This window comes from Macadamia integrifolia, chromosome 13, assembly GCF_013358625.1.
Source record: "Macadamia integrifolia cultivar HAES 741 chromosome 13, SCU_Mint_v3, whole genome shotgun sequence".
Taxonomy (NCBI): Eukaryota; Viridiplantae; Streptophyta; class Magnoliopsida; order Proteales; family Proteaceae; genus Macadamia; species Macadamia integrifolia.
The window spans coordinates 2,950,384-2,965,981 of record NC_056569.1 but is presented as its reverse complement, the minus strand read 5'-3'; the positions used below and the strand labels follow the sequence as shown (position 1 = coordinate 2,965,981).

At 38.6% G+C, this 15,598-nt stretch overlaps 2 protein-coding genes across 2 annotated transcripts; both read right to left on the bottom strand.

Moving 5' to 3' along the window:
• Positions 1 to 6: 6 nt before the first annotated feature.
• On the bottom strand, positions 7 to 1,214 carry LOC122059445 (ethylene-responsive transcription factor 2-like). Its single transcript, XM_042622230.1, has one exon. It carries the CDS (start codon positions 1,036 to 1,038, stop codon positions 67 to 69), a length of 972 nt encoding a protein of 323 aa, XP_042478164.1. The 5' UTR covers positions 1,039 to 1,214; the 3' UTR covers positions 7 to 66.
• Positions 1,215 to 11,721: 10,507 nt separating this feature from the next.
• On the bottom strand, positions 11,722 to 13,600 carry LOC122059250 (ethylene-responsive transcription factor 2-like). Its single transcript, XM_042621939.1, has one exon. It carries the CDS (start codon positions 13,584 to 13,586, stop codon positions 12,651 to 12,653), a length of 936 nt encoding a protein of 311 aa, XP_042477873.1. The 5' UTR covers positions 13,587 to 13,600; the 3' UTR covers positions 11,722 to 12,650.
• Positions 13,601 to 15,598: the final 1,998 nt, after the last annotated feature.

Sequence of the window (15,598 nt, the reverse complement as noted above, 5' to 3'; positions counted from 1 at the left end):
CTCTCTCTCTCTATATATATATATATATATATATAAAACTAACTCACCAAAAGCTGCTCGCGACATCTAAGTGGTCCTACCAGATCCATGGAGCACAGCCGGTCGGCTCACTGTTTCTAACCCAGTTTGAGCTGTCACCGCAGATGAAGCAACCACACCTCTTTTCCTCCTCTTAGGAAGCCCGTTGTCTGATACAAGTGACGATGACGATGACGATGACGATGACGATGCCGATGACGATGAAGACGGCTCCGGAGAAGCCATCTTCGAGGTTACAGGAACCGGTTCGGAATCGATTGAGCTGAGCTGAAGCGGAAAATTTAGCAGAGCTCTGGATCTGCGCATCCTGTAAGCAGCTCGATCATATGCTAACGCAGCTTCTTTAGCCGTCTCGAACGTACCAAGCCAAGCTCTAGCGCCATTCTTTGCCGGATCTCTGATCTCGGCCGCAAATTTTCCCCATGGCCGTTGTCGTACTCCTCTGTAATGCTTCCCCTTGGACAGAGCCGCAGCTGGAGCAGTCGCTGAAGTTATCTCCGGTGCCGTCGATGATGCAGTGGTCACAGTTGATGAAGCCGGAGCCGGAGCCGGAGCCGGAGCCGGAGCCGGAGCCGAAGCCGTCGTGTGGGCCTGAAATACGGCGCCAAAAGTCGTCTCCTGAGACTCTGCTTTAACGGTAACATCCGTCAAATCACTGACCTCGTCGCTGCTGCTGCTGCTGCTGCTACTACTATTTGATGACTCCGCCAAGAGCGACGGAATCCATCCAACATTTACGGCGTCACGGAGAACACCATAGACCACCATATCCTCCGAATCATCCACCTTTAATGGCAGATCTCCCCAGTTATCAGTCAAGCAAGGGAAGAGACTAATGCTACTGAAACTGGATCTCTTACAACACACCGGAGCATCACCGGAGTTCCTTGCCCGAAAATTCATCGAAAGAGTTGTCGATAATTCCGATTCGTCTAGTAGATGCCTTCGAATCGATTCAAGAAGAGCGAAATCAGATCCTTCGTATTCAAGACCCAACATTGTCTCTATTTTTCGTTTATGAGTCTCACAGGTTGAGAGCAGAGACTATCCCATTGAAATATGGAGAGGTACGAGGGTTTATATAGGGAAGGAAGAATGGTGCATGCGTTATTCTTTTTTTGGAGTTTCTGTGAAATTTCGTCCAAGTGGGGGGAGAATGGAGACGAGAGAGTTTAGAGGGGTTTTTTAAGTCCCGTTACTTTTAATTTTTTCCTTATTCAAATGTTTTGTTTTTTCCATTTTTGTGTGCCGCATCAATTAGCCAAGTCATCGAAGGATGGATAGCACTATAGTCTATAGCAGCTCACATGTCGGTGAGTTGAGCCCAATGCTTCAGGTGTCGACACTTGTTCCATTAACTGTTGGACAAGTGTTAGGCGGGAAATGATCCGAATTCCTTGTCGGTAAGTGAAGTGTTAACTGGAGCCATCAATTTTCATTTACTCGTACGATTCGTTTCTCTGATCGCCGATTGGATTTATGTGGTAAAGGCGAGCTGGGGTCCACGGAAGGGGTCCCACATACCTTAGACTAGATTTTTTTTTTTTTTGGGTAAAAACATACCTTCATAGATGGCCCACTTAGAAAGCAGTGGTTGTAGAACTATTGGCGAGAGAGAGAGAGAGAGACTACAAAAATGAATTGAGTGGAGGGGATCAGACCCTAAAAATTATGTCGATTATGATTAAAGAATGTAAGGTGGTGGGGCCCACAAGTCCTGTCGCCTTCTCTCTCTTTGCCGTTGCCACCCTTATTATCAGTTACTCTCTGCTTCCAACAAAGTCAGTTGATTCCACCTGTCCTCCTGTCTTGTCTATGTTTAGATATTTTTTTGTAGATATTTTTGTGGGTTGCTTACTCCTTACTCCTTAATCCTTACTCCTTTGGGGCCATTGGATTTCGCTACTTATGTTGTCTCAATCTCTCTGTACTTCAGCTAATTTATGAATGGTTAGATCAAGATTTTTTTGTATTTTGTCCAGAGAGGCCCACCATTATGGTTATCCGGAGGGGAAGTGGACGCCCACTAGTCCCAAAGAGAAGGAGGGGGGGGGGGGGTTAGTGGTGCATAGTAGTATCGGTGGACTTAAAAGAAGAGTTGATCGACTGATCAATCTTTGGGCACGCTTTTAAGTCAGCAGTGCCAAATCGTTGAATTATCGTCCAAGTGTGCAGTTTGATCAAGTCTAAAAGAAGCATTTTTCTTTTTCATAATCATACCTACGTACATTGATACTGTAATCAATCAATGGAATTGTCCTATTTCTTATATGGGACTGTATGAATGATATCTATATGGGTATACTTTGAACTTGATGCGTTCTTGTAGTTGCTCCTTTTGTAATTCTCAAATTTTTTTTAACATAAGAGTATAAAAGGGTTTGAAAATTTAATTGATAGTGACTTATCATTATGTCATGTAAAAGGTTTAATACACCACTATGCATGATGTCATGCACACAATTGTTGGATGAGGGATAAAAGTCTATGATGCACCCCTTTTATGTGTGACCATACACATAACCTCTCCTCTTGTGTCATTATCATATATATTGTATTCATATAATTTTCAATAATCTTTTGTCTAATTCAATCCACTTCACTTCAGATATGCCTAGTTGTTTCTACCCAAAAAAACAGAAGATATGCCTGGTTACGTTAAGACTAAATTTTTTTTATCCGAAGTTACATTAATATTAATATTTCTTGACAAAAGAGGTACTTTCCTCTTATATTCATGTTGAGATAACTAGCCCACCAATTAAGGGTTGATGGTCTGGTGAGAATCCTTCAACTTTCCTCTTTGGATGTGTTGGTACATTTCATATTATATTTAATAAAGCCCAGGTCTTTTTGGGCCTTTGAGTTTGGGAAGGTTGATTGGCCTTTCATACATGTTTAGATAAAATCTTTCTGGATTAAATTTTCTTTCACTAATGATGATTAAAGAATCTCTTCACCAATAATGATATAATACTATGATTCGGCTTCGGGTTAAAAATCGAGTTTGGTGTTTCTTAATTCTATACTTCTATGCTTGAGAGTTGAGATTGAGTGGTAATTCAAAATGTCATGCTTTGATGGGTTCTTTCAGTCTTGGATTTTGGTTGTTTTAGTCAACCAAAATGATCTAAAGGGTCAAAGTTTTCAGTGACTTAATTGATTAATTAAATAGCTTTGTTTGTTTCTAGATAGATTTTTATAATTGGCCTTTTGAGTCATCTAATTTTTTTTTTACTATTGAGGATCCAATGTAATGTGGGTTTAGATCTTTCCAAGAAATTCCCAGTAAAAGAAGATTTAGAGGGTGCCAATAGTTGTCTTTCTATGACTTTATAGCTCACCTTCCAATCTAGTATCCTAATGTGCCTTTTTCTCTTTTTTACATATGAAATAAAATAAAAAAATATATTCAAAGTTAGACATGGGCTTTTACGCAGCCGACATGAATATCTTCCATGTCACGCCAATTACGGCGTAAAAAATGGTTTACCCTAATTTAAAGATTCACATTGTGTAGAGAGAGAGAGAGAGAGAGAGAGAGTTATGGCTCATTGTACAAGAGCTGCATGAGGATATTTTTTTATTGATGAGGATAACTGTGTGTACAGCCTAAAGCTTCAGGCTTGAAAAGCCAAAGAATGAAATTTAGCTGTTGATTTTGTATGAAGATTAAGCAAGTTTAGTGTAATTAGGTTAGATAAATGGTCAATCAATTCCATATGGATCCCTTTCTGACCCGTCCGATAAATGGATAAGAAGAAAAAAATGCCAATGGTTGAAATTGCTTGGCTTCGTCATATTTGCACATAACAATTATCTTTTTCCATATTAAGCAAGTCCCCTCACGTGTGCAACAGGCGACTCTGAGAATTAATTGTTATAGTAATTGAATTCTTCTGTGGTGCAAAAGGGCGTTTGGTGCGCATTCATGACTAGAAATGCTCAAGCACAGAGCCCAAAGTGATCGCACACTATTCAAGACGTTTCTGGGCATTGGATCCGTGTCAAACGCCCTGTTGCGCCACAGAGGATCCAAGTCCCTGCTATGCGGCACCCCCATCTATTGTGGGTCCTACACAAAGAAAATAAAAGTATTAAAGTATTAAAGAACTAAGGTAAAATAAGAGAAAAACCCTTTTTTTTTTTTGTGGTAAGAAATAAGGGGAAAACTATGGTACTGAGAAGGCTGGTTCTCTTATATAATGTAAGGGAGTAATCCTAATATAAAACTATCCATTGTTGAATGGTGTACTTTGAATTATTCCACTTTGCAATTAAATTGAATCTTTTTTAATAAAATAAGAGGAAAAGATTGTTTCCTCATCGCGCGACAAGGGGTCAATAGGGAACACACATGAACATCAACAGAGGTGGTTTTTTTGAGTTTCATAGGGATAGGGGTGTCATTTTGTTGCCTTTTGTGTTTGGGCGCAGGGTCGTGCCACCAAGGAGTGTTCATGTTTCCCCTTAAAATAATACTACAAGGGTTTTTCTTCTTTTGCGTCTTAAGAAAAGAAACGGAAAGATATAAACTTCTTAACTTAGATAAAGATGAATGTCTCAAGCACATAGAAGACAGACAAAATGAAAACCTTGTAATGTACCTTCCCCCACCTCCCCTTTTCTCTCTTGTTAATTACTAAATGCGTATTTATGTCAAATCATGTAACATAATCAAGTTATGCTTGAAAAGTAGATATAAAAAATGATTCTTGGAGAATTAGATATCTACAAGTTGTGATAAAGAAGTTTTTAGCTGCACTAATGATGTTAACTCCATCATGGGAGAGTTTAGCATTATCCCAATTAAATTGCTTCATTAAGTGGATCATCTTTGGTCATCTAAATATTTAATGTTAAGAAATTTGGCTAAGGTTGTTGCAACGCCAACTGTTTGCTACACCACCTTCTTCCTTTATCTAGTTTTGAAACGGATTATTATGGGATCACTAGTAGATTATAGATAATGGTAATTCATGTTGAGACATTTTTGGAGGTCAGGTTACATATATGGCAGAGGCTACCTGGCGATCCAAGACGAAGGTCAAGTGCAAGGACAGTTCTTTTATCGTTTTTGGTTGGATGTTTGTGACGAGGGAAAGGTTTGCTGATTTCGTTTCTATCCAATCACCATACAACATAATAATATTGAAAGATTTTCATGAGAGATTTGTCATTATCATAAAAAAGGCACGCCATAAGATAAAAAGGGGAAAGGTTCTTTGAACCCGCCAAGAGAGGATTATCTATTTCCTTCTCATGGGGCTCTCAACCATCATTCCATACCCTCATTTGGGATATTTTTTGTTTGAGAATTGAGAGTAATATTTGTCTACGGTTAAAGAATGGTACTTTGAGGAAATGGAATTGGGGCAAAGGTGTCCTTTTACATTTTAGTTTTACTTCTCCATGTATGTGGACCTAGGATACACTAGGGAGGTAGGGTTCTTTTTCCCTATGTATTATTTAACCTGGTCCAGATCATTTGGACCCCTAGTTAGGGGTCTGATGGATTAGATTGCCTTGTCCATTAGTGGCATCTTAATGTTGATATCATATTTATTTGGCAAGAAATGAATAGAAAAGGAAAGGAATTCTATTTCTAGTGGTTTGTTAGTCAATGAAAAAGAAAGAAAAGAAAAAGAATATTTTCTTTGAAATTTGAAATCACTTTGAGGAGGACCCAGTGAAGAAAAACCCACTGATCTCCTAGGGTGTGTTTGGTTCACATTCTTGGAATGTGTTCTACACAGAGGACACATTATGAGATGTCAAAATGGCTGTTTTTTTCACATTCCCGTTTTCAAATTCAAGAATGGGTCCAAGAACGAGGCCCATTCTAGAATGCAAGCTTTACCCATTCTGCATTCCCATTTTCGTATCGACCCTCGTGTTCTATTGTGCTCTCAATGGGTCTTTGTGTAGCAGAAAGCAAGACCGTGAATCCATCATCACCTTCTTCCCCTCTTTTTCTTCTCCTCTGGTGATGATAGCAATATACCTTCCAAATTTACCCACAAAAATTTTTGGTTAACAAAAATACCCAAAATTAGGTTTGAGTTTACAAAACTATCTACCCAAAGTTTTAGTTCACAAAAATACCCAAAATCAAGTTTGGGTTTACAAAACTACCCAAAATAGTGATTCTTCATCTTCTACATATAATCATGTATTTTTTTATTACTGAAACTTTGAGTGGGTAGTTTTGTAAACCATAATTCAATTTTAAGTATTTTTGTTAACTTAAACTTTAAGTGGGTAATTTTGTAAAGGGAAGCCCAAAAGTAGATAATCATGTAATTTTTCCTATTATATATATGTGATAAATCATATCTAAACTTGATCGAACTTGATGTTATACTAATAAATAAATCGAATCCAAACCAAATCAAACCAAATCGACCAATTGACACCCCTAATATTTTATATGTTCAACGAAGTCATTGTTGGTCTGTGGCATCTCTTAAGAGGCTTTCATTGTCTTGGTGTAAAATAGTTAAATATACAGCACCACTCCCTGGAAAATGCCACAATTATAAGAATACTCCCTCTATTTCACCAAATTAGACTCAGACCCTCTACCGTCAGTCACTTTTGAAGCAAGAGGTAAAATAACCGTTATACCCTTTTCACCAAAACTCATTTTAACTCAATTCCTTTTCACTCCTATCTATTCTGACCTTCACCGAGACATCAAGCGCAGAGAGTCTCAGGGAGAGAGAGAGAGACACACAAACCAGTAGCACAACGCCACCCTCGTCGCGGTGTTCTTCATCATTGCCCATAAGCATTACGGCTATCTGGTAAGCTGGTTAATTATTTTCTTCAAACCACTGATACCCTCATCCACACCGTGGCTATCCCCACCTTATCCCACTCTGTTGTCGCCTCCTTCGTCGTCACCCAAGGTCTTGCCATCCGAGTCATCGCTGTTGAATTCTGTTACTGTCGAAATCCCCTGAGCCTGTACAAACACAAAAAGCAGAGGCCCGGAGGTATTTTCAGGATAAGTCCTCTGATGCCTCAGTTAGTGACCGGCAGAACAGTGTATTCACAGGAGTAATGGTGGGTGTCGGCGTACCTCTTGGTGTCCCTTTTCAGTTTCCTCTTATAGGGTTGCTGGGGCTAAGGTTTCGGAAACCCCCTTCGGGAATCTTCCCCTCACATGGTTAGGAGCCTTGCTCCTTCGGGAACCTTCCCTTCACGTGGTTTGGAGCCTTGCGGCCTTTATCGGATGGGCGACACGCGTCCCTCCCTCGGTTGCCACGTGTCCTCGCTTTATTCGGTGACAAATTCTGCCGTATCAAAGCCGAAGACGCCGTTGTTGCCTTCAACGCCAGTGTCGCTGTAAATTTCCCATTCTATATAAACCACGGAAACCCGGTTTCCAAAGCCAGTAGAAAGAAGAAGAAAGCAGCTTCATCGGCCGGAGGTGTGGAGGTGTGCTTTCAGTTTTTCGATTTCCCACAATTTGTAATGTATATCCCCAGTATTCGCTTTCCTCTAGTTCCCAAAGACGGCAAACCAATCTAGAACACCAACCTCAAATTGTCTGGAATGGTCCCCGTAGTTGCTCTCAATGAAGGAATCCCCCAGGTTATTGATGGAGAAATGTTGCAGCTGTGCCAGAGCCCCAGAATCAAAGTCCAGGTTATATGGGTAACCTGTAAATATTTTAGTACACAGAAATAAGGATTGGCGTAGTTAGATAATGAGAAAAAAAAAGTACATCTTGGAATTTTCATGTTTACACTTTTTCGATTTCCAATTAGTCAAGTAGCAAAAAGCCAGCACAGCAACATCATGGGGTCAGTAGAGGAGTAGGTGGAGACGAGGCCGCCCAGCCTGGAAAAGCAACAGGGGTAGGAAGCATGTTTGTATGCGATGCAATAGGCCAGCTTCTCGTTGCTGCCCATGGTGCTGAAATCCGCCATCGACCTCGACCTTACGGAGTTCATCGCCGAGGCCTGTGCTGGGGCAGAGGTCTCTCCTTCGGAAATCGGCCTTCACTTGCCCACCCAAAACCCAGATGCTCCATGATGCTGGACCGAATCCTAGGCTTCATGGCCAGCTACTCCATCCTCACCTGCTCCCGGGCCACCCTCGACGACGGCACCTCCAGACCACCCTCACTATTCAAGCACAAAGGGGTTTCATCTCGTCACTGCGAGGTCCTGCTGGTTGCCGTCCATTGCCGTTCATCGCCGCTGCTTTGAACAATCGCCTATGGAATGAGGTCTTGGAATGGGGACCAAATCTATGGATTTGGGTGAAAGAAATAGGAACTTATTACAAGGATACTGGAAGTAATTCATATTTAGAGAGAGGGATAGATATGCTGTCGATATCAAGTATGCTAGCGGATAGCACCAATAGGAACACATGATGGAGTATCATTCAGGAAGGATATGAGGGTCATTTTAGAAAAAGAGAAGAAAGAGATAGACACAATGGGTGCTAGCATACTTGATATCGGTGGCATACCCAACCTTTTTCCTCATATTTAATAATGATATTTTGGTATTAAAATAAATTATTATTATTTACATCAGTATATAGGGTATATTCCTTAACAGTGACAACAACAATATAAGTCTAATTTGGTAAAATAGAGAAGATATTCTTATACTTGTGGTATTCTCCAAAGGGTTTTATTATATATATATATATATATATATAAATAAAGAGAGAGAGAGATTACGCCTTTAACAGATTTGCTTTGACAATTTTTACTTGCAATTTAACCTTAAAATTTTCCTTGGCCCTTCGAATGTCATCTTTTGTGGCTTGGATGTGACACATATGTTATATGAATTTGTAGATCCCATTTGACAATGCCTGTAGTCTATACTTGGCTCTTGCAACCACGATGGAGATTGTATAAATCAGATCGGATTTGATTAGAAAAATATTTTATAGAATTATCATATTTAACTGAGAACAGTCAAGCACACTGGGGGCTGCCCAACTATTTCTCCCTACCTCCACTTTCTAGTGAAAAAGGCCCATTACTCAAGACGACCCCTCTCTCCCCTGTGTTTGCTACCTGCTTGCTCTGCTGGAGTGGGAGGCATCCCAATCCTCTTCTTCAAGGCCTCATTTATTTGATGGATAAAAAAAGGTGAAAATTTTATAAGGGTGAGTTCTCTATATGTGTTTTTTCCCCCTTCATTGGTAAAAATAAATATTATTGATAGGGAGGGTAGTAGGCCAAATCGTCTTACATACCAAAGTTGTGATCATCCAAACTAGAGAGTGCGTGGCATAATTCACTTATTTAGAAATACTTGAAAATGAACAAGATGTTGTGGGTTGGGTTGACAAGGAAAGGTATGTGAACAAAATAGTGGAGTATGTAATTTTTAGTGGCATGAAATTTAGTATGAAAAAGAGGAATGGAGGTGAGGAGGAATTCTATGTGAAAGAAAGGAAAAGGGAAGAGGAGAAGAGAGATAAACATAATATCAACTTTTCCATGAATATTGTAAAGATTTTAGAAGTGAGTGGGATGAGAAAAAATTAAGCGATCATTCAGTAAATAATAATAATTGCATTTAAAGAACTTATCTAGTATTCTATCAAAGAAAAAAAAAAGAAACTTATCTAATAAATTTTTCACCCATCTATCTGAACACTTATATTTGTAATAATTTATATGTAATAAGTATAAATATTTCACCACTTTTATCATTTTTAATTTTTCTCCATTAAACAAACAATGACTAATTTTTTGAGAAAAATGATTTTTTTGAATAGTGTTCCCCCCACACTCAGACACATGGGAGATATGGGTGACGAAATCATTGTTCCACCCCATAAAATATATAATTCATGCACTTTCACTGGCCCCCACAACAGTGGCGTGACACAGTCATGTTTCACCACAGGAAATACGCCCTCATCATTTTTTTATTTTTATTTTTTATACTAAAGTATAGTTTTATCAAGTAAAATAAATGGCATACAAAACAATGAAAAACCATACAATGATTAAGTGATTTGATAGCGGTTAGCAAAAATTCTGTTGGGTATGTGTTTCAAGTGCAGCTACCAACGGCTTCGGCTTCATCAGCTGTGAGCCTGTGACTAGTATCTATTGCATCATTGGCTTTGTAAGATAAGTCAACTTCAGTGGCAGCTGCACCAGCCGAGGGATAGAAACAAGGAGCCGACAGGAGGTTGGGCATCAGGTGGGGTCACATTGTCATCTATTGGTCAGTTATTTCTATAACGAAGATATTTTCTTGAGATATTTTGATGGAATTGAGATATTTTCCGCATATCGCATCTTCTATCCACATTTTTATTAAGGGTAAATAGAAAAGGAGTGGTTGGGAAAACAAGGCCTGGCCTGAGAGAGACCATGGAGGGGGGGTATGAAATGACCATTTGGTGAATATGAGATAAGATTTATGATTAATTAAAGCAGTTTTCTCGAACTTTAGGAATCTAACAGATGAACCAACCACCTCGTAGAAGGTCAGGAGATAAAGAGAAGATAAGACAGTGACGAATACTTAATATAAAAAAAATAAAACAAGAAATATCTTGTTATGATCACCTATTAATTTCAGTACTCACCCACTCTCTTGGTCTCTTGTGAGGTATACAGTAAATCAGTATTCAGTAGTCAATGGTATTAGATACCTTAGATCATATCAACAATAGTGTAAGCTTTGTCTAGATTTTTGTGCTGAGCTAAGACGTCAATAAGTTTTAAAAGAAAGCTTGAACCATAAATCAGAGCCAAGGAAAGAAAAATGTAACATTGAATTTCTGAACCAAAGATCAATGAATGAATGCATTGCTATCTAGTTGGTTATTTCTTTCTTTTGATAATAGTTGTCGGTTTTGATAAAAACAAAACAAAAATAAAGACAAATGGATAATCATATCTGATTTGGTCCAATTTCTACAATGTTTTGGGTCACTTGGAGTAATGACATGGTCAATTCGAAACTATTGATGTAGATATTGTATTTTTAGACTGGTCAAATATCAAAATTGTGATTCAAAAATCCAACTCAACAATATGATTGATTATTTATAGAGGTTTTTCCTTACATTTTCAATGGTTTAGGTCACTTCGGAGTGATGAGTACATTGTAAAACTTTCATTTGTAAAAATGTTATGTGAGAATATTTTACAAGTTATCATTTTGAAATAATTTTCAATGTTTGTTTGCCATTTATTTAACACTGTAAAATTATTTAAACAAAAAAAGATGTACCTAATGCATGAGGCTTCTGCCAGTGCAGGGTCCAAGGAGGGTTATAATGTACGTAGCATTGTCCTGTCACAATGGAGCAACTTGCTCCAAGTTCCACCCTCTTTTCACATCATATTTATCTTCAACAAAATATGATATAAAATATCATTATAAGGTTTTTCAATGTTTGTTTACCGTTTATTTTATATTATAAAATTATTTAAATATATACATAAAAATATAAAATAACATTATAACAAGTTAGGTCCTCCCCCCACCTGACTAAAGCGGGTATTATAAGAGGCATTGTAATACCCTACCATAATGGATAGCGTATGATTACCACTTGGCAATTTTCCTAATACACAAGTACACACTGATGTCTTTCTGTCATTCAAGCCAAATGAAGTGTCCCACGTGGCAAAACAAAGATTTAGAAAGGATCAAAGATTGTTTGATAACTAAAAAATTGCAAGGGAAACATCTCATCCATGATCATCCATATCATTGTATTAGATTTTTAAAACATAAATTTGACATTTGTCCAATCCAAAAGGCACATTATCCACCCAAGCAATTCAGATTGGCCATGTCATCACTCCAAGTGTCCTAGAACAAAATACAAGTTGAACTAAAGCTTATCATTTATGCTTATCCAATTGTTAATGTTTTGGTTTTATTTTCACTAAAATAGAGTAACACTAGTGTGAAAATAGAATAACACTAGGGTAGCAGTGTAGCTCACAATTCATTGAGCTTTGTTTCAGAAATTCAAAAATAGTTTTTCTCCCTTTTGCTCCATTTCATTTGATTCAAGGTTTTTCATAGAACTCACTGAGGTCTATATTAGCAAAATTTTCTTGGCCCTGACTTCTTGTTGATGCACTATCAATATAATACTATCCAACTACTTTGTGGCTGAAGAAGCCGATAAGACTCTAATGGAAAATGAATTTAAAAGTGGATAACTGGATATATATATATATATATATTTTTTTTCTTTTAAATTAGAGTTCCTCTCTGTGTTATCTTCATTCATCTCCTTCCCTGCTAAAAGGTGTATGATTCACATGTTAGATTCTTAATTTTAAGAAATTGTTCTTTAATCAATCACAAATCTTAATCTTATATTCAGATCATATGGACACTTCTCTCTCTCTCTCTCTCTCTCTCTCTCTCTCTCTCTCTCTCTCTCTCTCTCTCAAGCCGGGCCTTTCACTCTCCGATCAATCTTTTTTGTCTACTTACCCCGCAAAACTATGGAAGGAAGATGTGATTTGCTTGGCTTTGCTTATGCTAAATCTCTCTCTCTCTCTCTCTCTCTCTCTATCTATATATATATATATATATATAGAATTAACTCATCAAAAGCTGCTCGCGATATCTAAGTGGTCGGTCCTACAAGATGCCATGGAGCACAGCCGGTCGGCTCACTGTTTCTAACCCAGTTTGAGCTGTCACCGCAGATGAAGCAACCACACCTCGTTTCCTCCTCTTAGGAGGCCCGTTGTCTGATACAAATGACGATGACGATGACGATGCCGATGCCGATGCCGATGAAGACAAAGCCTCCGGAGACGATATCTTCGAGGTTACAGGAGCCGGTTCGGAATCGACTGAGCTGAGCCGAAGCGGAAAATTTAGCAGAGCTCTGGATCCGCGCATCCTGTGAGCAGCTCGATCGTATGCCAACGCAGCGTCTTCAGCCAGCTCGAACGTACCAAGCCAAACTCTAGCTCCATTCTTCGCCGGATCTCTGATCTCTGCCGCAAATCTCCCCCATGGCCGTTGTCGTACTCCTCTGTAATGCTTCCTCTTCAATGAAGCCGCAGTTGGTGCCGTCATTGAAGTTATCTCCGGTGCCGTCGATGATGCAGTAGTCACAGTGGATGAAGCCAAAGCCGAAGCCGAAGCCGAAACTGAAGCCGTCGGTTTGGCCTGAAATACGGCGCCAAAAGTCGTCTCTTGAGACTCTGCTTTAACGATAACCTCAGTCAAATCACTGACATCGCTACTGCTGCCGCTGCTACTGCTATTTGATGAGTCCGCCGAGAGGGACGGATTCCATCCAGCATTGACGGCGTCACGGAGAACACCATAGACCACCATATCCTCCGAGTCATCCACCTTTAATGGCAGATCTCCCCAGTTATCAGTCAAGCAAGGGAAGAGACTAGTGCTACTGGAACTGGATCTCTTACAATACACCGGAGCATTACTGGAGTTCCTTACCGTCAAATTCATCGAACGAGTTGTCGATAATTCCGATTCATCTAATAGATGCCTTCGAATCGATTCAAGAAGAGCGAAATCTTCGTATTCAAGACCCAACATTGTCTCTATTTTTCGTTTATGAGTCTCACAGGTTGAGAGCAGACACTATCCGATTGAAATATGGAGAGGTGCGAGGGTTTATATAGGGAAGGAAGACTGGCGCATGCATTTTTTTCTTGGTGAAATTTCGTCCACAAGTGTACAGAGTGGAGACGGGAGGGATTCGAGGTTAGAGGGGTTTTTTAAGTCACGTGACTTGTAATTTTTTCCATATTATAATTAATGTGTCATTATTTCATGGGAATTTACTATCACTCCCCTACCTATATTTATTAAAATTCATCTATTTTTTATTTATTTTATTTTATTTTTTTAATATACTTTTGAACTTTTATATCTTTTTTTCATTGCTTGCTTTGAATGCCCAAATTTTATTTAAATTCTTAAGTATTGAATCACTTAAAGATATTATTTATTTCTTATTTTTTTATATCATCTATTATCAAGAATATTGTTTATTTATTTATTTTCATTCATCATCATGAGTTTAATAATCTATTTTTTTTTATTGATATTAGATTGATATCAATCTTAATCGATACTAATTTGAATCGTTATTAATATTAATATTTATTTTCCATTAAATTACTGCATATGATTTTTATGATTTAAAAAAAATATTGAATATGTATCGTTCTCAACCAACATCGGCACAGATCACTTAATTTAAATAATCCAACCAAGCCCTTCATTTGTGTTATCCTTTCACAATATCATTATTTAACCAAACAATTTGAAAAAAAAACGTATACTCTAGGCCAAGTGAAGGGGATGATAATAAATTAACCTTACTTCATTTTTATCGCCGCATAAAAGTCAAGTCATCGAAGGACGAAGGATGGCGTCACAGGCTCACATGTCGGTGAGTTGGGACCCAATAATTCAGGTGTTGACACTTATTCCATTAACTGTTGGACAAGTGTTAAGCCAGAAATGATCGAAAATTGCTTATCGATCAGTGAAGTGTTAACTGGAGCCATCAATTTTTATTTTCTCGTACGATTCGTTTCTCTGATCGCCGATTTGATCTATGTGGTAACGTAGAGCTGGGGTCCACAGAAAAGGTCCCACACCCCTATAGGCATAGATGGACCACTTAGAAAGCAGTGGGTGTGGAACTATTAGTGTGAGAGAGAGAGAGAGAGAGAGAGAGATGATACTGTTACATCAGGATGACCCAAAAATGAATTGGAGTGGAGGAGATAAGATCCTAGTCGATTATGATTATAGAGAGTAAGGTGGTGGGGCCCACAAGTTTTGTCTTGTTCCCTCTCTTTGCCACCTATTATATGTAACTGTCTGCTTCCACCGAAGTTAGATGATTCCACCTGTCGTTTTCTCTTCTCTATCTTTAGATATTTTTCTTTAGATATTTGTTTTTGTGTGACTTACTCCTTACTCGTTTGGGGCCTTAGGATTTCGCTACTGCAAATCCAAAGGATAATTTTTATTTTAGCTTTAACCATACATGGTCTCAATCTCTCTGCAGTTACAGCTAATTTATGATTGGTTATATCAAAATTCTCTTGTTTTTTTGTCAAAATAAATATACCCACCATTATGGTTGTTCGGACGGGAAGTGGACGCCCACTAGCCCAAGGGGTGGGGAGTGGGGACCTAACGGTGCATAGCATCGGTGCACTTAAAAGAAAAGTTGATTCTTGATCATCTTTTAAGTACGTTTTTAGATGAACAATGTCAAACCGTCGAACTATCTTCTAAGTCTTAGATAGATCAAGTTTAAAAAATTCAAGGAGGTTGCGTAGTTGATGAGTAACGAACTTAGTACGAGTTATAAATTCAAACGTTCTAAGTTCAACTCCCATTAGATATACCTTGGGCCACTTACACGGGAATGTTTAGTGCTCCTCATTGCTTTCAGTGAAAGTTGAATGATTCTCATTCAACCCCGGTATGACCCGGTCCATGAGGTTGTGAGGTCAGTATGAGTCCGCGAGACTAGTTAGGCCGAAAGCCTGGATATCCGTCGTTAGTTAAAAAAAAAAAAAAAA